The following is a 21,910-nucleotide window of genomic DNA, read 5'->3' as shown; positions in this document are numbered from 1 at the left end:
AAATTTTTGAGCAAATCATGGTGGTAAAAGAATTGCAAGAAAGGTAATTACCATTCACTAAATTTTGTTGTGTGTTTGGATAATAAAACACAAGTTGTGTGACTTCAGCAAAATTTCATTTACGTTCACAATAATATAAAGAACCATCTCTTTGGTCTCTGATGACGTGCTAACAAAAAATGTTGAACAAATCTTCCTTTACTTTTCCTAATTCATTGAACCATCCTTTTCAAAGGCTTATCTACTCTACTCTTTTCCATAGCTCGTTTGTCTTGTTCTTGAAGCTGATAGGATTTTATTGATTCAGGTCAGCATCAGTTACTGGAAACATGAACGGTTCCGTAATTAGAATTACAACACAATTTCCAAAATGTCAAGCCAGTTGTGGATGTTCTATTTCTAGAACACTTGAACCTCTAAATTTTGAAACGTGTTTGTTTCGATAGGAGATTATTTGAAAAAAATTATTTAAAATAATATTGTAGTATTTTTTTATGATGTAATGTATATGAAACAAAATGTGATTCGAAATTATGTTTATAATACAAGCAGAATAATATTTAAATTTTCGGTCCAAATTATGGTATCCTCTTCCAAGAGGCATTTTATGTCACAATTTCCTTGACCAACTAGATGCCTTTATTTATTTTATTTGTTTTTGGTTTTTTTTTTTGTGTGTTTATGACGAAAGTGAAATGATATGCATTTTTATTTAAGTTTTTAAATTCAGAGGATCATATGAGAGATATATTCAATATTTTATTTTACAGTTCCTAACAAAACATGAAACATTACATTAACAAACACACATGTATTCAATATTTTATTCCTATTAATTCTTAAGTGTCGAAAAAGGTTTTTTGGCACTACAAATATTACTGAAAAATCAAAAAATGAGTGTTCAAAAGTGCAAATTTCGTATCTTTTAAGGATAAAATTAATTTTTCCAGATGATGAGTAGCTCATATGACTGAGTGCCAATTGTTCTCAGCATCGAATTGCCATTGTAGTTATCCAATATCTATATACAATATAGGTCTTCAAATAGGGTTACATAGTTTGCAATGCATAATAAAAATTTGTACATCATCTCACGTGTATCTAATATTTTCAGTTCACATAATAATCTATTACTTGAACTTGAGTCACATAATCAAAATAATATGTCGAGTGTTGATAGTATATCAAGTTAGCATATTCAACCAGGGGATGGATGGATTGGATGATATAAGGAAGGGAGTGTAAGTAAGAGATTTCGGATTCGAGACCTTCACCTATACAAAAAAAAAATGAAGTTAGTATATTCAATCAAACAATTATGTAGCTAGACTAGACTTAAGTATATTATTTTGGGAGAATTAAAAAGAAAAAGGGATAATTTTAGAAACCTCCTTTGAGATTTTTAATAATTTTAAGGAGTTCTTCTTAAATTTTAAAAATTACACTCACCTTCCTGACTTTCACTGTTTATACTTCAAAATAGGCCCAGAAGGCTACACTTTCCTTGCAATGACCTAAACTACCCTTTTCGCACAAAAAAAAATTTAAAAAGAATTTTGCTGCCAAGGCTTAAGCAACCATTTCTACCAAAAAAAAAAAATAATAGGAAAAAATAGGTTTATGATTGCTTCTTAGTTCTTCCATGGCTATCACCAAAGCCAAGCAAACATCCCAATCCCTTTTCCGAATAGAAATCAATTGCTAAATAGTAAGCAAAACTACTTTGCACCACATTTTTTTTGTCAAATCTTTTTGCACTCCTTTTTTTATTTCCTTTTAAGTTCTTCCAAATAAGACCGCCATCAACTCCAACAATTCCGGCACCCAAAACGCTTCTACAGCCCCCTAATCTCTCTCTTTACCTAGTCTTAACACTTCTACCACAAGTGAACGCACCTCCCATACTTGATAAAACTCAACATTGGATTTTGACAAAACCATTTAAACATAATAAAACTCAACCTCAATTTTTACCCAAAAAAACACTCCATCAACAACCCACTTGACACCTCAAATTGCCTTTCCTCTTCCTCTATTTACAACCGCTTTTTTGTTTTAATGATCAATTTTCTGAGCCCAATATTTATCTCTCAAGTGATTTTATAAATGAACAAACACTTTACAATTTCAAGTAAAGACTTCAGGGAACTATACAGTCAGTGCTAACTATCACTGAGGAATCCAAAATTCCTGATCAACAAAAAAGTCTAACGCATGAGCGCTAATTCTATGACTAATATGGTTAATACCCCTGTTAACTAAGCAAAAGGAGCACATGCGAAACAGGTACTTGAGGCTATGTATATCCTCCAGCAGTGTATACCCAATATTTATCTCTCAAACTTTTGGTCTCTGACATGACCAATTTTTGTCATAATCAATAAAATCAAAACGTAAAATATATGCAAAAAAATCAAACCTATTGCACCAAAAAAAAAGATAAAAGGATGACCTGAAATCACGTTTTCGAAAAGGATGAATGTAAGGGGAAGACAAAAATAAGAGGGGAAGGGAAGAGGATAAACACCAAAGGGCAAGAGTTGATGGATGAAATTTAGTCCCAAAGTGAAAGAAGGAAAATTGGGCGGAGGAGAGGAGAAAAGTGGCGTAGGGAAATTGTGTAAAAGGAGATAGCAGGGTAAAAGAAAAGAAGCGAAAGAGAGAGATCGAATTTTGTTTTCAATTTTTGTATTTCCAATTTTCTTTTTCTTGACAAATATCTTTAATTATTCTCTAAGGGGTAATAGGGTACTTTTGCGCCAATACGGATGTATGTGTGGTTTTAGAATATTGAGGGGAGCTTTCTAAAACTGTTAAAATGTTAGGGGAGGTATCTGAAATTATTCAAAGAAAAATGAAGAATGAGAAGAAACGTCAAGGGATTAGGGAACAAACATGCAACGTTCCCTGTATAGGGGTACAATTTTGAATTTGAACCGACTGATTTCTACTGCCGAAAAAGCGTCATTAAACTAATCATTTCCCCAAAATAACCGTTGCAATTTGTACCATATCAGCTGGCTGGTCCGGATTCCAATCATGTCCCAACAGCATCCTTCGCCCACCTTCTTTTTCTTTTTCCATTTTTATTCGTCCGTTCCTCAGAAATGTCCCTCATGGAAAAGCTAAGTAGCTCAAATTCCCATCAAGATTGTCCTATATATAGCTTACCAGGGACACCCAAAAGCACACAGAACACACACTGCTCAAAAATAGCTCGCATTCTTTGAAGTTCCCTATTCCATACTGAGTAAGTTGGTCTACTCCCATTATCTATTCTGGTTCACCTTAACTTCTTGAATCTTGGGTTTTTAGCCTTTTTTGCAGGGATGCTAGTTTTGAAAAGTTTTGTGCATTTGTCTTGCAGTTTCAGGTTTTGCTGGTAAGGGGGCTAATGAAGGTGGGAAGAATGGGGGGAAGATTGATATCCCTGATGGGGTTTGTCGTATTTTTGTGTTTGTGGGCTGCTGGAGTTGCAGAAGGAGCTGTTTACTTGAAGTATAAAGACCCAAAGCAGCCAATAGGTGCAAGAATAAAGGACTTGATGAGCAGAATGACTCTTGAAGAAAAGATTGGACAGATGAGTCAGATTGAGAGAAAGCTAGCTTCATCTGATATCATGAAGAAGTATTTCGTAGGTACATTTGAGCACTCTGTCCAATTCTAGTGTAAATGTCACTTTCTTGAATTTCTTTACATTCAAAACTTAATCTTTTCGTGTAGAAACTTTCAGATGCAGTGGAAGAGGAAAAGGAAGGAACTTTGTTAGATTAATTTGAGTTTTGAAGTTAATCTTTGTTGGGAGATTCCTTGTTTAGGTTATTCCATGCCAAGTTAATGAAGATTGGTGTATGATTTGTTTATGGTGTTACTGATGTTTAGTGATTGCCAAATTTTTTTTGTGATTCTTGTGTTTACTATGTTCTTAGAGGGATTTGGTTATGGTGGTTGTGGCAGGGAGTGTTTTGAGTGGTGGAGGGAGTGTTCCAGCACCTATGGCCTCTGCTGAAACTTGGATCAATATGGTAAATGAGTTTCAAAAAGGTTCCCTTTCTACCCGCCTTGGAATTCCTATGATATATGGAATAGATGCCGTTCATGGGCACAACAACGTCTATAACGCTACAATCTTTCCTCACAATGTTGGCCTTGGGGTCACTAGGTAAGGATCTCTGTGCTGCAGGACAAAAAGCCTTTTCTGCTTCCATGTTCGTTCTTCTATTGTCAGTTGTTGAACTAGTTGGTTAAATTCTTAGAATTTGACATGAGTGAAGTTCAAAATTTATGCGGACTTGGCATGAGGTTGATGATTCTTATTTTCTTTGGCATTGTGATTCTTTCAGTTCGAGTTAAAATGCCCAGACAATTGATTGCTTAGCTCAAATTTTAGCTACAGCTTCTTTTCTTGGTAGACTTTTGGAAGAGCTACCTGGTGCAATACAATTATTGTGTGATTTTAGAAATATCGCATTTTATCCAGAGTGATAAAAAAAAACCTGAAACCTATAGCTGCATTCTTTCAATGTGTTTGGTTAAGTAAGCTAAACGCTTAACGGCAAAGTAACTTTTAAATGGCGTTTTCTCAAGTCCCGACTGAAGAACTAAAAGCCATAATAGAATTTCGGTATCTAAAGGGGACATGAAACTTTCTTGCAGAGCTAGTTCTGGTTTGAATTCCAAGCCAAGATAGGAGGTTAAAATGAGTTTGAAGTCCTATAAGAAAAGCTACATTGTTGGACTAAAAGAAATTTCTTATTCGCACAACTAATAGCAATTTTTCTGGCCCTTAAGTTGAAAAATTCTTGGGATGTACTACCAAAGTCTTGCTTGTGTCAGTAACATCCTCAATGTATATATGGCTATATGGTTGTGTCTTCTAATGATGATTTTCTCATCCCACGTATCCTTTTAAAAAAATCTCTTTTGTCATAACCTCTTACCGAAGTCTTCTCAATTTTGCCTCAGAGACCCACAACTCCTGAAGAGGATTGGCGCTGCAACTGCACTTGAAGTCAGAGCAACTGGGATTCCTTATACTTTTGCTCCCTGCATTGCGGTAAATAAGCATTAGACCGATTTTACCTTGTGCTGTTTGAGTTAGTTAGATGACTAAAAGTTCTGTTCTTTTAGGTGTGTAGGGATCCTAGATGGGGTCGCTGTTATGAAAGCTATAGTGAAGATCACAGAATTGTTCAAGCAATGACTGAGATCATCCCCGGGTTACAAGGAGATGCTCCTGCTGGTACACCCAAAGGTGTTCCTTTTGTTGCTGGAAAGTATGAACCTATAAATACTTTACTCTGAAGTTCATTGAAACTTTTTTTGTATCTTCCCTCTGCATTTTACAAATGTGTTGTGTCCAAATCATTAAAATCTGTAGGGTACTCTGACACGTGGATTTTAGCTTGTTCTTCTTCTTCATTTTGTTTTTAATATCAGTAGCTTTCATAATTGTTTACCTCATTTAGGTTATTGAAACTTACAAGTTCCTAAACCCCTGTTGGTTTCTTGACTGTATAAATGACATTTCTTATTTTCATCCAAGACTGGAAATCATTTTTTGATAGAGTGGTGAAAGTCAATTATTTTTTTGTTTTCTTGGAGCTCTCTCTTAGCAAGCCACACACCCCTTGTAACTCGGAACGAAAAGACACAATGCGCCCTACTCCTGCACATATATTCAGTTTGTACTTCTAATTGCTACAGGTGGAATTAGGAAGACTCATTGCTGGATTATGATAAGAATGATTTGCATATGGAACTTGTCCTTGAAAGCTAGGGTTCAGCATGTAAACAAGTTTCAAATCATTTGGCTTCCTTACTAATTGGCTTTTTTTAACATTAAAGGACAAAAGTTGCTGCTTGTGCCAAGCACTTTGTGGGAGATGGTGGCACGGTCAAGGGCATTGATGAGAACAACACCGTGATTGACTATAAGGGACTGCTTAGCATTCACATGCCTGCATATTTTGATGCTATCAGAAAGGGTGTAGCTACTGTGATGGTTTCTTACTCAAGCTGGAATGGAAAGAGAATGCATGCTAATCATGATCTTGTGACAGGCTTCCTCAAGGACAAACTCAAGTTCCGGGTAATGCTAGACTGATATACAATCCCACCAAGTTGAATGAAGTAGGAGAGCTCGGAGCATGATTGTTTTTCTGCTTGTGTTTCAGGGTTTTGTAATATCAGATTGGCAGGGTATCGACAAAATTACAGACCCACCCCATTCCAATTATGTTTATTCTGTCCAAGCTGGAGTTCTTGCAGGAATTGACATGGTTAGTCCAAATGACTTAACTTGCATCACGACACATGAAGCAAAATTTAAGTCGCTATTTGATGTACAGATTTCTGAGGAGAGATTTGGGGGGGGAAGAGTAATGAAAGAAAAATGCTGGAGGAGTTTATTTAAAAATTGTCTGCTGCATTTGGTGTTTGAATTTTTTTGATGATTTTCTGTTGTAACAGGTCATGCTTCCTGAGAATTTCACAGAATTCATTGATGATCTAACCTCTCTAGTGAAAAAGAACGTCATTCCCATGAGCCGGATTGATGATGCTGTTAAACGAATCTTGAGGGTTAAATTTACGATGGGTCTCTTTGAGAACCCGTTGGCTGATTTAAGCCTGGTACATCAACTGGGGAGCCAGGTGACAATTATGATCTCTTTTTTCCATTATTGCTTGATTTCTGGTCTTCATATTATTTTTGTTTGGAGCTCACTCTTTACATCAAGTGATGCTCCTTCTATAGGAACACAGAGAACTGGCAAGGGAAGCAGTAAGAAAGTCACTTGTGCTTCTAAAGAATGGTATTGATAATCAGCCATTGCTTCCTCTTCCTAAGAAATCGCCAAAGATTCTTGTTGCTGGAAGTCATGCCAATAATTTGGGTTATCAATGTGGAGGCTGGACCATAGAATGGCAGGGACATGGTGGCAATGACCTCACAGTAGGTATGGATTGCAGCTTTTAATTTGTGATCAAGTTCTATGAAGTGAGCCCCATATGCTGCTTTAATCTGACCTCTCCATTGTCAAATTTAAATTGAATGTACCTTTTTTAGGAACCACAATCTTGACTGCCATAAAGAACACAGTTGATCCATCAACGCAAGTTATCTATAATGAAAATCCAGACGCAAACTTTGTTAAGTCCAACAGTTTCTCCCATGCTATTGTTGTTGTTGGTGAGACACCATATACAGAGGGGGCTGGTGATAGCCTGAACCTGACAATACCTGAACCTGGTCCAAGCACCATAAAAAATGTCTGCGGCTCTGTCAAATGCGTTGTTGTTATCATCTCAGGCCGCCCAGTTGTAGTCGAGCCATATCTTTCAAGTATATCTGCATTGGTGGCTGCTTGGCTTCCAGGGACTGAAGGACAGGGAGTAGCCGAGGTTTTGTTCGGTGACTATGGTTTCACTGGCAAACTTGCAAGAACTTGGTTCAAGTCGGTGGATCAGCTCCCCATGAATGTTGGTGATCCTCATTATGATCCTCTATTTCCTTTTGGATTTGGTCTTACAACAAAACCTACAAAGGGCAACTAAAATGTAACAACTGGCGTATTCAACATATTCCTTGAGCCTATATTAGGCTAGGTGGCTCCAATTTTTTAGAGGCAGTAAAACTATTCTATTTACAACAGTTGGTTTGGTTACAGGAAACCAATCCAGATCTGCAGGTACGAGTGGTTGTTATCACCAACCACTTAATTTAACCACTAAATCATGTGGTGTGATTGCAATGTTTATGCTATAGATGTTAAGCTTAAAGTATCTGTTGCATTCTGCATTCGTTGTATAGAGTGCAGCAAGTTTCTTCAGGAAGAGGTCAATCCTGCAATAACAATTATCTGTAACTTTTCTATAGGGCCTTGAGAATTAGGCATGATTGTAATTTCTGGTTCTTTTGTAATGCAGCAGAGTCTTTACAGATTTAGTTGGTAACTATAGGTAATCTGAAAGAACATGTCTGAAACATGACACAGTCAGGTGCAAAGTTCAATATCATCACCAGATTATGGAAGAACTACTTGTACTTAATTTGCACAAGGCATTGGTAACTCATATATATATCTCCCGATTGATGGTGGATGAATGTATATGAGTGCTTATACCAATGCATAGGAAACATGTAAATCAGGGCCATCTAACCTTCTCAGAAAAATCAAGAGAGACGAAAAAGGGGGAAAAGAAAAGAAAAAAGAAGCTATCATTATTTATGTCTAATCCAACTTGGGAAAAAGTATGCTTATACTGTAATGTTTGTAAATCAATTTCCAAAAAGGAACCTTAAAACAAAGACCATGGCCTCTCATCTGAAGCATAAATTTCCACGACTGATCCAAATCTCACACAGTACATGATAAAATTATCATTGCGACATTACTAGTTGTATTGCTACAAAGCAAATGGACTAATCTAACCATTGATTTATTAGTCTAACCTTATTAAGTTTCTCGCTAACTTTATTAGTCTAACATTATTTTTTTCAAAATTTTCTTTTTATTATCTCAAGACTTCTCAACAGACAAATATTGTCCAATTCTCTAATTGATGAACATTTTCAACACAGAATATTTAATTTGCTAAATACTAATATCCCACTTCCCAGTAATATCTGTGTAAATAAAAAAGCAATTAAGCTGTCAATATTCATGTACTATAGTTGGCTTCGCATGCTCATTCTCTTCTCAGATTAATAAGCCCTTTAAAAAAAAAAAAAGAAAAGAGTTTGTCTAATGGTGGATACCAGCCCTAAGGTGTTGTTTGTTGTAAAATTGAAGTTAAATAAAGTAAAGTATTGAAATGTAAGTGAATACATGTGCATTCACACTATAATTTTGGTACAAACTAAGTGTGTGCACAGAAATATCCTTTTTTTAATGCAATTTTGGCTAAACACCTATTAAGATAGAGGGGGATTTCAGGTATTAGCGTTTTGACAAGAACGTAATTAATTCGGAAAAGTATCTTTTTTTTTGAACGGTTTGAGAAAGTGTCTAAATGCAGGAGATGCAATAAATGTGAGTGTGTGCATTCATATGATAAGTTAATCGTAAACTTTAGAAAAATCTTATCAAATATTATTATTGTTCGAGAAATTGCTTTCCTTGAGTGGATGAATGTAAAAAATCCGGCTACTTTCTATAGCAGAAATCCAAGAAAATTTGCTCAAGAAGGAATCAAGACTTGTTCAGATATTATAATCCTACTTGGAAAGTTAATCCAAATCAAACGTATATCCTTGTCAAACTGAAAAGCACATCTTTATCAAAACTGGATGGCTAAAGTTGGCCATGTACTCTAAGCTCAATGGTACGTACGTCAATTCAGGGAGCGACTTTTCTGATTCTCCCCATTTGGGACACCAACCTTAAACCAAGGAACAAGAGATATTCAAGAAACACATTACAGCAAGATTTTAGGACAAATTTTTTTTTGTACCATCCAAGTTTCTGACTATAAATACGCCATTTAGTCTATACCGTTGTATCCGATTCGAAAGAAAAGGCTATGCCATTGTGTCTAAACTCTTGTGTACAGCGGTTGTTAGCATTTTGGATTTGATATACCCCAGTCCCAGCTCCATTTGGGACATATCCTAAGGTAATTGCACAAGATCAACATTTCTGGTCTTCGTGGCCTGAAGGAGTCTATAGCCTATAGACTCTAGAGGGCCATTTTCTTGAAAATGCCTGTTCCAGGAATGTATGTTATTTGATAAACGTTCTATCTTGATCATGATTAATTAGCATGCAAATGAAAGATCACCTTGTTGTTTTATGATTTGTTTGATACTTCGAGTCTCCATTCCATCCACATTATACACATTGAATAGGGAATTCATCTTCTTAGGGTGATGGAAACAAATCATCAGAAAGAAAAATGGGAAAGAAAGGAGAATTGGATATCATTTATGATACAATTTTAGTTGGATATCTTTTCTGATACAATTTTAGGCTAACTTTTGATCTTGTATGTTGATCTTGCAGGTTTAAGAGTTTATCTTGTACAGGTCCTTATGCAATGGCTTTGAAGATTTGTATTCCAACAATGGTTGTCCTAGTGGGGGTTCTGGTTCTTTATTTTTCTATATCTCCAACCCACGCGCAAGATGCACCGTTGTACAGAGATCCAAAACAGCCTGTTGAAACTCGAGTTGAGGATCTTCTGCGAAGAATGACTTTAGCAGAGAAAATTGGTCAAATGGCACAGATGGAAAGGGAAAACATGACTGCTGATATTATGAAAGACTACAACATTGGTAGTGTGCTTAGTGGAGGAGGAAGTTGGCCTAAACAAAATGCTACTGCCAAAGATTGGGTTGATGTGATAAATGACTTTCAAAAAGGTGCTACATCTACTAGGCTTGGCATTCCCTACATTTATGGGATTGATGCTGTCCATGGCAACAACAATGTGTACAAGGCAACAATTTTCCCCCACAATGTTGGCCTTGGAGTGACTAGGTAGGCAACTGACATCATCCCACAACTTAGGAAACAGATTTGGATTGGACTTGCCTCTTAGAAGCTATTGAAAATCTTAATGAAGGTTAACAAAGAAACTACTCAATTTTAGAATCAGGTTGATTATCAGCTTTTGTTGAAAGAATAACGGATCAATAAACTAATGCTAGTAAAGAAATTAGATGAGATACTCTTAATGTCTTATTTCAGACTAAAGATTGAAGGATTAGTTCATTTTGATCACATAGTCTTTCAAAATTTTATTCTGTACCTGCATCTTTTAATGTAAAAGTTGCATTTCAGGGATCCTGAGCTTGTTAAAAGAATTGGAGCTGCAACTGCTCTTGAGTGCAGAGCAACAGGGATTCAATATGCTTTTTCTCCATGCATTGCGGTATACATTCTGTGCTATGAACCTTTTTCCATCATCTTGAAGTCTTAGTGAACCTTTGAATTCTTTCCCATCAAGTAGATCTATGATGTATTGCACACAAGCTAGATTTTGCTCCAATAGTACTATGTTAAGTTGTTTTCTTGAATGCTGCTATAAAAGGTTTGTAGAGATCCAAGATGGGGCAGATGCTACGAAAGCTACAGTGAGGATCACACTATTGTGCAGCAAATGACTGAAATTGTGGCTGGTTTGCAAGGTGATATCCCCGAAGGCCATCCTCAGGGTTATCCCTATCTTGGTGGACAGTAAGTCCTTGCTATATTTTGTCACTAGTAGCATTACTAGAAGTACTAATAAAACATATTATCTTACCTAGAGTGTCATTTCATCTGTATTGTAGAGATAAGGTGGTTGGTTGTGCAAAACATTATGTGGGCGATGGGGGTACTGTCAAAGGAATCAACGAGAATAACACCATCATTGATTGGAAGGGATTGCTTGACATTCATATGCCTGCATACCCTGACGCCATCAGGAAGGGTGTTGGAACAGTCATGATTTCCTATTCCAGCTGGAATGGAGTGAAAATGCATGCTAATCATGATCTTATTACCAATTACCTTAAGGGAACCCTAGGTTTCAAGGTATACATGATCATCCCATGATTTCTAGATTGCCAAAACTTTAGAGCTTCAATATGTTCCAGTTCATGTTTCCAACCTTATTTACTTTTGCCTTGACAGGGTTTTGTCATCTCTGATTGGCAAGGGATCGACAAAATCACGTATCCTGCCCATTCAAACTATACATACTCCGTTGAAGTTTCAATCAATGCTGGACTTGACATGGTTAGGGATTATATAACAATGGACTAATTTTCATTTATGCATACTGAAATGATAGTGAGGAAATCATCAATGCCGGTGAATATTGACTGTATTTTTTGTGCAGATCATGGTTCCTTACAACTACACTGAATTCATTGATACCGTGACCTTTCTAGTAGAGAAAAACTACATTCCAATGAGTCGAATTGATGATGCAGTTCGGAGGATTTTAAGAGTTAAATTTATAGCAGGACTTTTTGAGAAACCCTTTGCTGATCTTAGCTTTGCAGATCAATTAGGAAGTCAGGTAGATTAAGTAGTTGGTTACTTAACATGCGATAAACATTTCTCTTTCTCCTATCACGTTAGATCCCAAGTAGCAATATGAATTATGAAATGAGTTGTATATGTATATTCAGGAACACAGAGATTTGGCAAGAGAAGCTGTGAGGAAGAGCCAAGTGTTATTGAAGAATGGAAAGCATCCAAATAATCCCTTGCTTCCTCTACCTAAAAAAGCACACAAGATTCTGGTTGCTGGAACTCATGCCAATGATATAGGTTTGCAATGTGGTGGTTGGACCATTACATGGAGGGGAATGGCAGGCAACAACAATACCATTGGTATAATATAGTACACTTTTTTGGTTACATTAACTGATTTTGCTCTACTTTTTGTGAAATTATCAGTGAATTTCCCATGACCATATCTCTCTTCTTGACAGGAACCACAATCTTAAGTGGCATCAAATCTGCAGTTGATCCAAGCACAAAAGTGGAATACAGGAAGAAACCTAGTAGCAGATTTGTTAAAGCCATGCAATTCGATTATGCCATTGTTGTTGTTGGAGAGCCTCCTTATGTGGAGACATTTGGAGACAATCTCAACTTGACAATTCCTCAAACCGGCCTACGAACAATCCACAATGTGTGCAACAATGTCAAGTGTGTTGTGGTGCTAATCTCAGGCAGACCTCTTGTGATTGAGCCTCACCTCCCAAAGATTGATGCTTTGGTTGCTGCATGGCTGCCTGGCTCTGAAGGCCAAGGGGTGTCTGATGTTCTCTTTGGAGATTTTGGATTTACAGGAAAGCTTGCAAGAACTTGGTTCAAGAGAGTTGATCAACTACCAATGAATGTTGGAGATCCTCACTACGATCCATTGTTTCCATTTGGTTTTGGACTAGAAACTAAGCCAATTGTTGCTGGTAATCATTAGAGTGGATCAAATGCAAATCATTGTTTCCATTTTGATATGGAGTGAAAAAAAATAAGCCAATTGCTGCTGGAGGGCATTAGAGAGGATGAAATGTAAATCATTGAGCATTTGTACCACTTCAACTTCTTATAGCGAGGAACTCTTTGTACTTATTTTTTTCTTACTACAAATTGAGTGTTCTATCAGCTTACATAACCAATTTGATCCTTTATATTGTTACAAAAACCAATGCTTGTGGTATGCTATTAATTTTACACCAATTGAGAGCACTTAAATGAAATTTGCCAAATTGATTGGAGAATTAAGCCATGATCATCCTCTTTGGATTTGCAAAAGTTGGGATTCAAGACCCAAACTTAACTTTTTTTTTAGGGTACTTTAGGACCGAAACTTACCTTGTTCTTAACTCAAGCTTTTTCAAAAACTTTATGGACCAACTTGGCCAAGATTGAACTCATAAGGGATCAAAATCAGGGCTAAGACACTAATTTCTTCTTGATAAGTTTATAAAACTACACTATTAAGAGAATCTCCTTAAAGTTTAACTCGAATTAGCGTGGCTTCAGCTGATTTCAAGACAAGTTTATTTAACTTAATCAAGCCCTAAGTATATATATATGCTTTTCATTTGGTTATATTTATGTTGGTGAAATGCACATGTGATCCAATTCCTAAATTCTTAAAACTCATTACTGTATTACTTGAGCTCAACTATATTGAAAACTCAACAATTTGGAAGGAGCGTAAGTATATTAGAAATATTATAGAGCTCAATTCTCGAGTTTCCTCTCTTCTCTCTTTCTCTTTGTAAGATTTAGAATATTTATTAATAAAAACAGCATATGACCACACTTTTTTTTTAATTTGTGCAAATTTTCCCTTTTTTTGGATAGAAAAGGGGAGAAATACCCACGTCCTGAAATTACTACTCAGCAATAAACACACCACCTGCTTGTTACTTGACAAATTTTGACGAAAAGATACATGCATGGAAACGGTTAAACCACTTTGATTTTTCTATTCCGAAAAACAAAAAAAGAAAAAAGAAACTTGACTTTTTTTTTCCTCTCCTTTCTAACCTGTGGTAGGAAGTTAAATTTGACAAAAATTTGGCGCAGTAAATTATTATGGAATGCATTCTAGCTCTAATGCAATAAATTAAGCACAAAGATTATACTTAGAAGGCTAAAAAATAACTACAAGGGCGAATAGTCTACAATCAACGACAAAAAAACAAAAGCAACAATATTCTCAAGAACGAAACAAATATAGCAATGAATTGTCAATAAACATTACTCCAATTGCTTAGAAAGATGAGATTGTTTAAACAGAACTCTCTATCTACTTTGTAATTTGATACCTACAAACTAATGAAACTCTAAATATGACTCTAAAATAGCAATGGGCCAAAAAAAAAAATTCTAAAATTTTTCATGACCAATAACTATCTCTATCTAGCTTTGATCAGGCTCAGTTGTGAGGCCATGTCCAAGAGGGAAGAGTGGATCATAATGCTCATCACCATAGTTCATTGGCAGCTGCTCAACAGTCTTGAACCAAGTACGAGAAGTTTTTCCGGTGAATCCATAGTCTCCAAAGAGAACATCAGCAACTCCTTGGCCTTCAGTTCCAGGGAGCCATGCAGCAACCAAAGCATCAATGGATGAAAGGTAGGGCTCAACCACAAGAGGTCTGCCGGATACGACGACAACAGCACACTTGACACTGCTACAGACGTTGGTGATTGTAGATGGACCTGGTTCAGGAATGGTTAAGTTGGCATTGTCCCCTGCAGTTTCTGCATATGGAGGCTCACCAACAACAACGATTGCATAGTCGAAGTTGTTGTCCGTGACAAAATCAGAACCGTCGACGCTTTCTTTGTAAACAACCTCAGTGCCATGATCAACTGCTGCTGTAATACCATTCAAGATTGTGGTTCCTGTTCCATTGGAAGAAAATGTCGAAGGTTAGAAAATAGAATAAATGCAACAGATAGAACCAAATTATTCTGGATTTCACGTTTTGGTCACTAAACTTTTTGTAGTCAATCAATTTATAAAAACGTACATTTTTTGCCACTCAACAATTAAAAACGTACATTTATTCTTGTTAATCATCTAATTGAAACATATATCTGCCAGTCCCCAAAGTGTGCATTTGTATCAGTTGAATAACATTTTGACTAAATAAAAAGTGTGATGACCATTTTTGCCATTTGCTCTAGAAAATTATGAGTTACTAAGGAACAAACAGAAGAATTGGAAATTTTGAGCTGAAATTGGAAAAGATCGGTGAAATATTTACCAGCGGTATGGTTGTTGCCACTGAGTCCTTGCCATGCAATTGTCCAGCCTCCGCATTGGTATCCCAGATTGTGGGCATGAGTTCCTGTAACTAAGATTTTCCTTGCTTTCTTGGAGAGGGGAATTAATGGTTCATCAGCATTATTCCCATTCTTCAACAGCACAAGTGATTTCCTCACAGCTTCCCTAGCCAAATCTCTATGAGCCTGTTGAATCACGAAAAATACAGTCACATAATTAAAATACTTCAAAGTTTTTGAACTGATCAACAAATTATTGATGATTGCACGGATTATTAGTTTATTCTAAATATAGTTCACCTGGCTACCAAGTTGATCAATGTAAGTGTAATCAGCATAAGGTTTCTCAAACAATCCCAAGGTGAACTTGACTCTCAAAATCCTCCTGACTGCATCATCAATTCTGCTTACAGGGATGTAGTTGTTTTTAACCAAGTAAGTCAAAGTATCAATGAATTCTGTGTGGTTGTCAGGAACCATAATCTGCAAAAATCAAGAACTCATATGTCATAAATTCACTTCCCTTCAATTTATCAGTCCTTGCAAAATGTCAACAAAATCTGAACTACTGACCATATCAATTCCAGCTGAAATCCCATCTAGAACAGACAACGTGTAATTTGCGTGTGCTGGCGTTGTAATTTTGTCAATTCCTTGCCAATCCGATATCACAAAACCCTGAAAAACATTACAAAAAAATGTTACAGAAAAAGACGTTAGTAAATTCAGAGATAAGTTTTGTTTTCTCATTATCATATCATTCTGGGATTCATTGATCATACCCTGAACCTCATCCTGCCTTTGAGGAAATCAGTTACAAGGTTACGGTTGGCATGCATTTTTAGTCCGTTGTAGCTGGAGTAGGAAACCATGACAGTTGAGACACCCTTGATGATGGAGGCATCATATCCAGGCATATGAATGCTCATCAATCGATGCCAATCAGTCACTGTGTTGTTCTCATTGATTCCCTTTGTCGTTCCACCATCACCAACAAAATGTTTTGCACAAGCTGCAACTTTGTCCCTGTGTAGGAGGTACCAAGGGAAAACTGTGTAAAAAGACAGCTATACAGTTATGCAACTTCACTCCTAATAAAGGAACAAAATCAATAATTTTCTTTCAATGGCTAGGACTTATTTTCTATCTGGAATTATTAATTGCTTAAAAAAATTATGTAAATAACATGAATGATTTCAACAAGGATTTTTTTATCTGGGCATGTTTTAACATACCTAAATTACACCTAATTTATCAATCACCGTTATTACACTTTCTCGCATTTAGATATTTTTTCAAATTAACTACATTTTTTCAAAAAGAAAAAAAAAACACTAACACTTGAGGCAATTTTAACAAGTATCCATTAAATACCAGTTAGCCAAACCATTTTAATAATATAGAAGAATTTCAGAGTCATAATAAAACCATATTTTGACTCTCAATTGTTATGTCTATATAGAGAAAATTGCTAGAGACTTACGGTCCACCAACATAAGGAACACCCTTACGCCCTCCAGGAGGGATTTCTCCTTGTAATCCCTTAATAATTTCAGTCATCTCTTTCACAATTTGTGGATCTTCACTGTAACTCTCATAACACCTACCCCATCTTGGATCTCTACAGACCTATGAAATTGTAAAAGTTGGAAGAAGAAAATCAAACCAAATAAAAAATAGTTAGTTAATTGACTCAACAAAATTAATGGTATATTATTGTTATTAATCAGAGTCAAATTAAGAAAAAAATAATCGCACTGGGAAAATTTATACCGCAATGCATGGAGCGAAAGCATATTGAATTCCAGTAGCTCTAACTTCAAGAGCAGTTGCAGCTCCAATCCTTCTCACCAACTCCGGATCTCTGCAGCAAAAATCAGGATATAAGGCTGGTTAAAATCCACTACCAAAAGCAAAAATGAAAAAAAAAAGTCACAAAAAAAGACTTTTCACTTTCTTGGAATAAGAAAAACAGCATAATTTCCACTGCATCCAAAAGGAAGACAATTTAGTAGTTACCTAAAAGGTTTTGATTTGAATTTAATTGGCAAAAAAATTTTGGAAACTTTTCTTATATGAAGGCTAGTTTGTCAATTTGTTAAATGGCAGAGAGATTAAAACTAGTTACTGAATATTGAATAACATTAGACTTTTAACGAGGCAAGACCATATTTATTGCATGCTAATACGGCTAAATAATTTTTTCAAAACTGGACCGTGGTAGCAAAATTTTTTTCCTCTATTATATAGTAAAATATCAAAAAATATAATGAAATCTTTATCATCAAAACATGCAAACTTTATTCTAACCTTCCAAAAAAAAAGACACAAATATTTGAATCCTTAAAATCAAGGAGTTGAGTTATCCATTAGAATTAAGGAGGTGAGTTATCCATTTATTTTTATAGCTTAAGCGGTATACTGATATAGTATATGTCAGCTTAGTATAGAATTTTTTGAAAAGAAAAAAAAAAAGCAAATAAAAGTTCATAGCATTTATTGACTCTTACCTGGTGGATCCAAGACCAATATTATGGGGGAATATGGTAGCCTTGTAGACATTATTATGGCCATGGACAGCATCAATCCCATAAACCATAGGGATCCCAAGTCTGCTAGAAAGAGAACCCTTCTGGAAATTGTTAATCATATCAACCCAATCCTTAGGAGTTGCATTTGGAAGAGGAACACTTCCTCCACCACTGAGCAAACTTCCAATTGAGTAATTCTTCAATATCTCAGGAGTTGTATAGACTCTATCAAGCTGTGTCATTTGCCCAATTTTTTCCTCAAGTGTCATTCTTGACATTAGGTCATTAATTCTTCTAAAAGCTGGCTGTTTTGGGTCCTTGTATAATATGTATTCTCCTTGTTCTGCAACTGCTCCCCATGCAAATAGGAACAAAATTCCCACTGTGGGGAAAAAACCACTCGAACCCATTTCTCACAGCTTTCTTTTGATCCTGAATTTTAAAATTTTCATAATTATTAATATTAAAAAATCACAAAAAAATTACCAAGCTTGCAAATTTGTAAAACACCAATATGATAATAAACATTGAACAAGAATCATGCAATTCAATATTGGCAAAAGAATTGTGCAAAAGCTGCTCATGCAAATAAGGACAAAATTCCCACTATGGGGAACAAACTACTCGAACCCATGGCTAAAAACTTTGTTTTGATCCTAAATTTTAGATATTCGTATAATTACACATAGAAAAAAAACGAAATAAATTGCAAATTTGTAATACACAAAAAGAATAGACACTGAACAAGAAATAGTGTGCAAGTTCGTGTGTGGCAAAAGAATTAGATAATAGAGCAATCATCAATACTTAAAAAAGCGGTTAAAAAAATTAAAATCGAGAGAAATCATATGCCTTTAATCTTATAGACTTGCATCTACTATGATATGAACTATTAAATTTCTACTTAAAAAGACAGTCAAATAATGAAGAAAGAAAAAGAAAATAATATGATTGGCATGAAATAATTAAACAACTGTAAAATTGGGAAGACTAACCTTCGAGAGCCCGAGAACTTTTGACTTGAAGAAACTTATAATGTGCTCTGGGCAGACGAGTAGATGCTTATATTTATAGATAGGAAATTTTAACGTTGAGACTTTAGATTCTTTCACAATCAAAAATAAAATAAAATAAAATCTTTGGCAACTAATCCAGTATACCACCTTTTTCGGATAAGGATAGTTACGAGGATAGAAACAGATTTACCTATTTTTTCGAAGATGAAATTCTAGTACTGTGCCCTTTATTATTTTTAGGAAGCCATTTCCTTAATACAAATCCAATACATTATTGCCACTTCGTTTGTAAAGATAGCGTTTAATACATAGTAATAAACTTTCTTAATAACCTGTTGTAACAAGATATACTTACCGTTTTGTATCACACACACACACACACACACACATAGATATACATACATATATATATATTTCTTCTTTTATAACGTGCAACTCTATATGCATTAATATTTAATATATTCTGAATGAAAAGTAGGTTCATGCTATTATTTTTTTCCCGCATAAATGCAAAAATATTTTCCAGAAAAATGTATAGAATTCTGGTAATATTAAAATTTTTTAAGTGTAAATAGATATGCTTCTTTGTATGCATCATGAATACAAGTTCGATTTTAATATGTAAGGGTTAATTGGTTCGTGTCACCCTTTTTTCTTTTTTTTTTTATGGCGTAAATGTAAATTATTTTATAAGAAATATGAAAAAATAGAGGTAATTGGAGAGTTTTTAACAATGAAATCACCGTTTCTTTTTGGAATATTAAATATACCACATAATTGTGTAGGCAATTAGTGGACATAATTGCTCTTTTCTTTGTCAGGTCTGGACTGATTTATCATATCCGACAATATTTGATCCCCAATTATTATCTCATTATCCCAGACCCACCACAAGCATGTATCTATATCTATATCTATATCTATTTATCTATACTTACTATATACAAAGGGAGGGGGCTTTAGTGTAAACAAATTTATGTCACTTTATATTTTTTCTAAACTGCCCTTGATTACCACCATCATATTTCCTCATCCAAATGCCATGTATTTTTTATTATTTTAATTTTGAACTTATTTAGCAAATCCTAATTTATATTGACAACTACTAATTATGGTTATGAATTACTATCTGATAACTATCTATTTATTCACTTTACTTTTGTGAATTTTCACTAGTTATATTATCAAATATATAAAACCAATTCTCTTGAAAATGATTGATCAAATATATTCAAAAATTTTAATAATAATTTTTTAAATGAGTTGCACACACATTAGTGTGTGCTTTAAACGCTAATCTTCAATAACTTGGCCATGTAGTTTAACCTTATGACTATTTTGGACTTGTATCATGGTTAATTATTCTATCTAATCTACCAAGTAATAACATAATCATTCTATCTAATCTAGTTAATTTGAGTTGGGTGTAAGTTTAAGTCAATCTGAAGGAGTGGCATAATCTTCTAGTCCTCTTGAATTAAAATTGTATTAAGAGACTAAAACGTAATAAAACGTATCTTAATCCACTTATGTTGTAATATTTCAATAATCATGCTAAGTTTTTTTTTATTCTATCTTCTTACTTAGGTCAACATTTATAATTAAAAAACATGTGGGGATATCCATGTTTTTTTTTTTTTAACTCTATTCTGTGATAGAATAAGCACAGTTGTTTCCTTACTTATATCAAACAACGAGAGGGACACTCATTCTGTTATTGAAAACTTAGTCCTGTGTCACACTTAGATTTTCGTCTTCTCTTCAAATTTCTTTAATTGCAATTTGCACCCTCTACCTGTCGTTTGTGGTTTGCACACTAAACTAGAAATTATTATCACTTCAGCACTTTAAACTATCAAATTATACTACATTGTTCAAGTCATTTGAAAGTCAATGAATTTTCTTACTTATTTTTGAATTAAAGATCTTTGGTACCCTAATTTGCATATATTTAGGAAAATACCCTTATTCATTTAGGGTAGTAAAACCTTATTAATAAATAAAATAGCCATAAAAATTTACTAGTTTTAATCAATTTGACTTATTGACTTACAAGGCATTTAAGTATTCAAATCCCTCTAGTCCCCTACCCGGTTCTTAAATCCCTCCACTCTCCTGCTTTAAAAAAGAAGGAAACTAAAACTAAAAAAAGGTATTTAAGTGCTTCAATTGATAGTTCAAGGAGTAAATCGCAAATTAATAATAGTATGAGGATACAAATTGTAATTAACCCACTTTTTTTTTCTTTGCTGAGAAATAATTTACTAAGTAGTTTTCTAACGCAACCTTCCATTTATAGGCTTTTTTTCTATTGATTTTACAATTTCCCTATTTATTCTACTCTTCTAATCAAAAGACTAGCACTTGGAACATACTTGACTGAAAAGGCAGGGAGGGCACTTATCCTCTTATCTATCCTCATTCAATTATATTAGATCACCGGATAAGTTACCAAAAGATCGTTTGTCATGATAGAATTCATAAAATAAGAATAACACGCTTGACAATTGTGATCATAAAATATGACAACACACCAATTTCTAACTCGTCACAAATTCATATCCTATAACAACGTATAAGCATCTAAATTATTCTCAGAAGTTTTACAAGTCTGCCCCTCCAAGGTTAGGCTCTTTTTTTTTTCCCTTTTAACCTTAATCTTTGTTGGGTTTTCTTTCTTTTTTTCGTCCTTTATTCTTCATGCTAATCCCATTCTTTTCTCTCTTTTTTCCCCCTTTGTTTTGACTGTATAATGGAAAATTAATTGTTCATATGTAGATGGAAGTCTACAATATTAGACATACATTAGTTGTGGGAGTTTCATTTTTTCTTACATCTTTGTTTGAATATTGATGATTGCTTGATTATGTACTAATTTTTTTGGTTGTACATAGACTTGCACAATTCTTGTTTAATGTACGTCATAGCAGAGGCGTCAATCTCTATTTTTATGGTGATTGTTTCTTATTTATTTTGTTATGCATGGGTAATTCAAGGCGAAAGGAATGTTGTGAGGAATGGGTTCGAATGGTTTATTATCCAAAGTGGGAATTTTCTTCTTATTTGCATGGGCAGTTGTTGCACGAGGAGGAGACCCAAAGGAGCCCACTGTTAAG

The 21,910-nt window shown here is 34.9% G+C and overlaps 3 protein-coding genes across 3 annotated transcripts; 2 read left to right on the top strand and 1 right to left on the bottom strand.

The window, feature by feature from the left end:
* Positions 1–3,160: 3,160 nt before the first annotated feature.
* LOC113761570 (beta-glucosidase BoGH3B-like) lies at positions 3,161–8,000 on the top strand. Its single transcript, XM_027304631.1, has 10 exons — positions 3,161–3,250; positions 3,368–3,638; positions 3,958–4,162; positions 4,966–5,056; positions 5,131–5,276; positions 5,848–6,091; positions 6,177–6,281; positions 6,472–6,654; positions 6,758–6,959; positions 7,070–8,000. Exons 2-10 carry the CDS (start codon positions 3,395–3,397, stop codon positions 7,555–7,557), a joined length of 1,908 nt encoding a protein of 635 aa, XP_027160432.1. The 5' UTR covers positions 3,161–3,250; positions 3,368–3,394; the 3' UTR covers positions 7,558–8,000.
* A 1,703-nt stretch (positions 8,001–9,703) lies between these two features.
* LOC113772507 (beta-glucosidase BoGH3B-like) lies at positions 9,704–12,921 on the top strand. The gene is made up of 9 exons (XM_027317124.1): positions 9,704–9,720; positions 10,005–10,481; positions 10,785–10,875; positions 11,035–11,180; positions 11,276–11,519; positions 11,619–11,723; positions 11,827–12,009; positions 12,122–12,326; positions 12,428–12,921. The coding sequence occupies exons 1-9, from the start codon at positions 9,704–9,706 to the stop codon at positions 12,919–12,921; spliced, it is 1,962 nt and encodes a 653-aa protein (XP_027172925.1).
* A 1,454-nt stretch (positions 12,922–14,375) lies between these two features.
* On the bottom strand, positions 14,376–18,188 carry LOC113772499 (beta-glucosidase BoGH3B-like). The gene is made up of 8 exons (XM_027317113.1): positions 17,758–18,188; positions 17,021–17,111; positions 16,731–16,876; positions 16,030–16,273; positions 15,821–15,925; positions 15,548–15,730; positions 15,229–15,433; positions 14,376–14,863 (listed from the first exon to the last, which is right to left on the bottom strand). Exons 1-8 carry the CDS (start codon positions 18,186–18,188, stop codon positions 14,376–14,378), a joined length of 1,893 nt encoding a protein of 630 aa, XP_027172914.1.
* Between the last annotated feature and the right edge of the window lie 3,722 nt (positions 18,189–21,910).

This window comes from Coffea eugenioides, chromosome 1, assembly GCF_003713205.1.
Source record: "Coffea eugenioides isolate CCC68of chromosome 1, Ceug_1.0, whole genome shotgun sequence".
Classification (NCBI taxonomy): Eukaryota; Viridiplantae; Streptophyta; class Magnoliopsida; order Gentianales; family Rubiaceae; genus Coffea; species Coffea eugenioides.
Note: the sequence above shows the minus strand (reverse complement) of the source record. Positions and strands in the feature narration are given on the sequence as shown.

Bases quoted from the DNA above. Each gene is read 5' to 3' on its own strand.
- LOC113772507 (XM_027317124.1), top strand. The intron at 11,520-11,618 runs GTATACATGATC...TTGCCTTGACAG, and splicing joins AGGGAACCCTAGGTTTCAAG to GGTTTTGTCATCTCTGATTG. The intron at 11,724-11,826 runs GTTAGGGATTAT...TTTTTTGTGCAG, and splicing joins TCAATGCTGGACTTGACATG to ATCATGGTTCCTTACAACTA.
- LOC113761570 (XM_027304631.1), top strand. From the start codon at position 3,395: ATGAAGGTGGGAAGAATGGGGGGAAGATTGATATCCCTGATGGGGTTT. The intron at 6,092-6,176 runs GTAATGCTAGAC...CTTGTGTTTCAG, and splicing joins AGGACAAACTCAAGTTCCGG to GGTTTTGTAATATCAGATTG. The intron at 6,655-6,757 runs GTGACAATTATG...CTCCTTCTATAG, and splicing joins TACATCAACTGGGGAGCCAG to GAACACAGAGAACTGGCAAG.
- LOC113772499 (XM_027317113.1), bottom strand. From the start codon at position 18,188: ATGGGTTCGAGTGGTTTTTTCCCCACAGTGGGAATTTTGTTCCTATTT. The intron at 15,731-15,820 runs GTCAGTAGTTCA...TGATTTTTGCAG, and splicing joins TTTCAGCTGGAATTGATATG to ATTATGGTTCCTGACAACCA. The intron at 15,434-15,547 runs GTGAACTATATT...GTGATTCAACAG, and splicing joins TTGATCAACTTGGTAGCCAG to GCTCATAGAGATTTGGCTAG.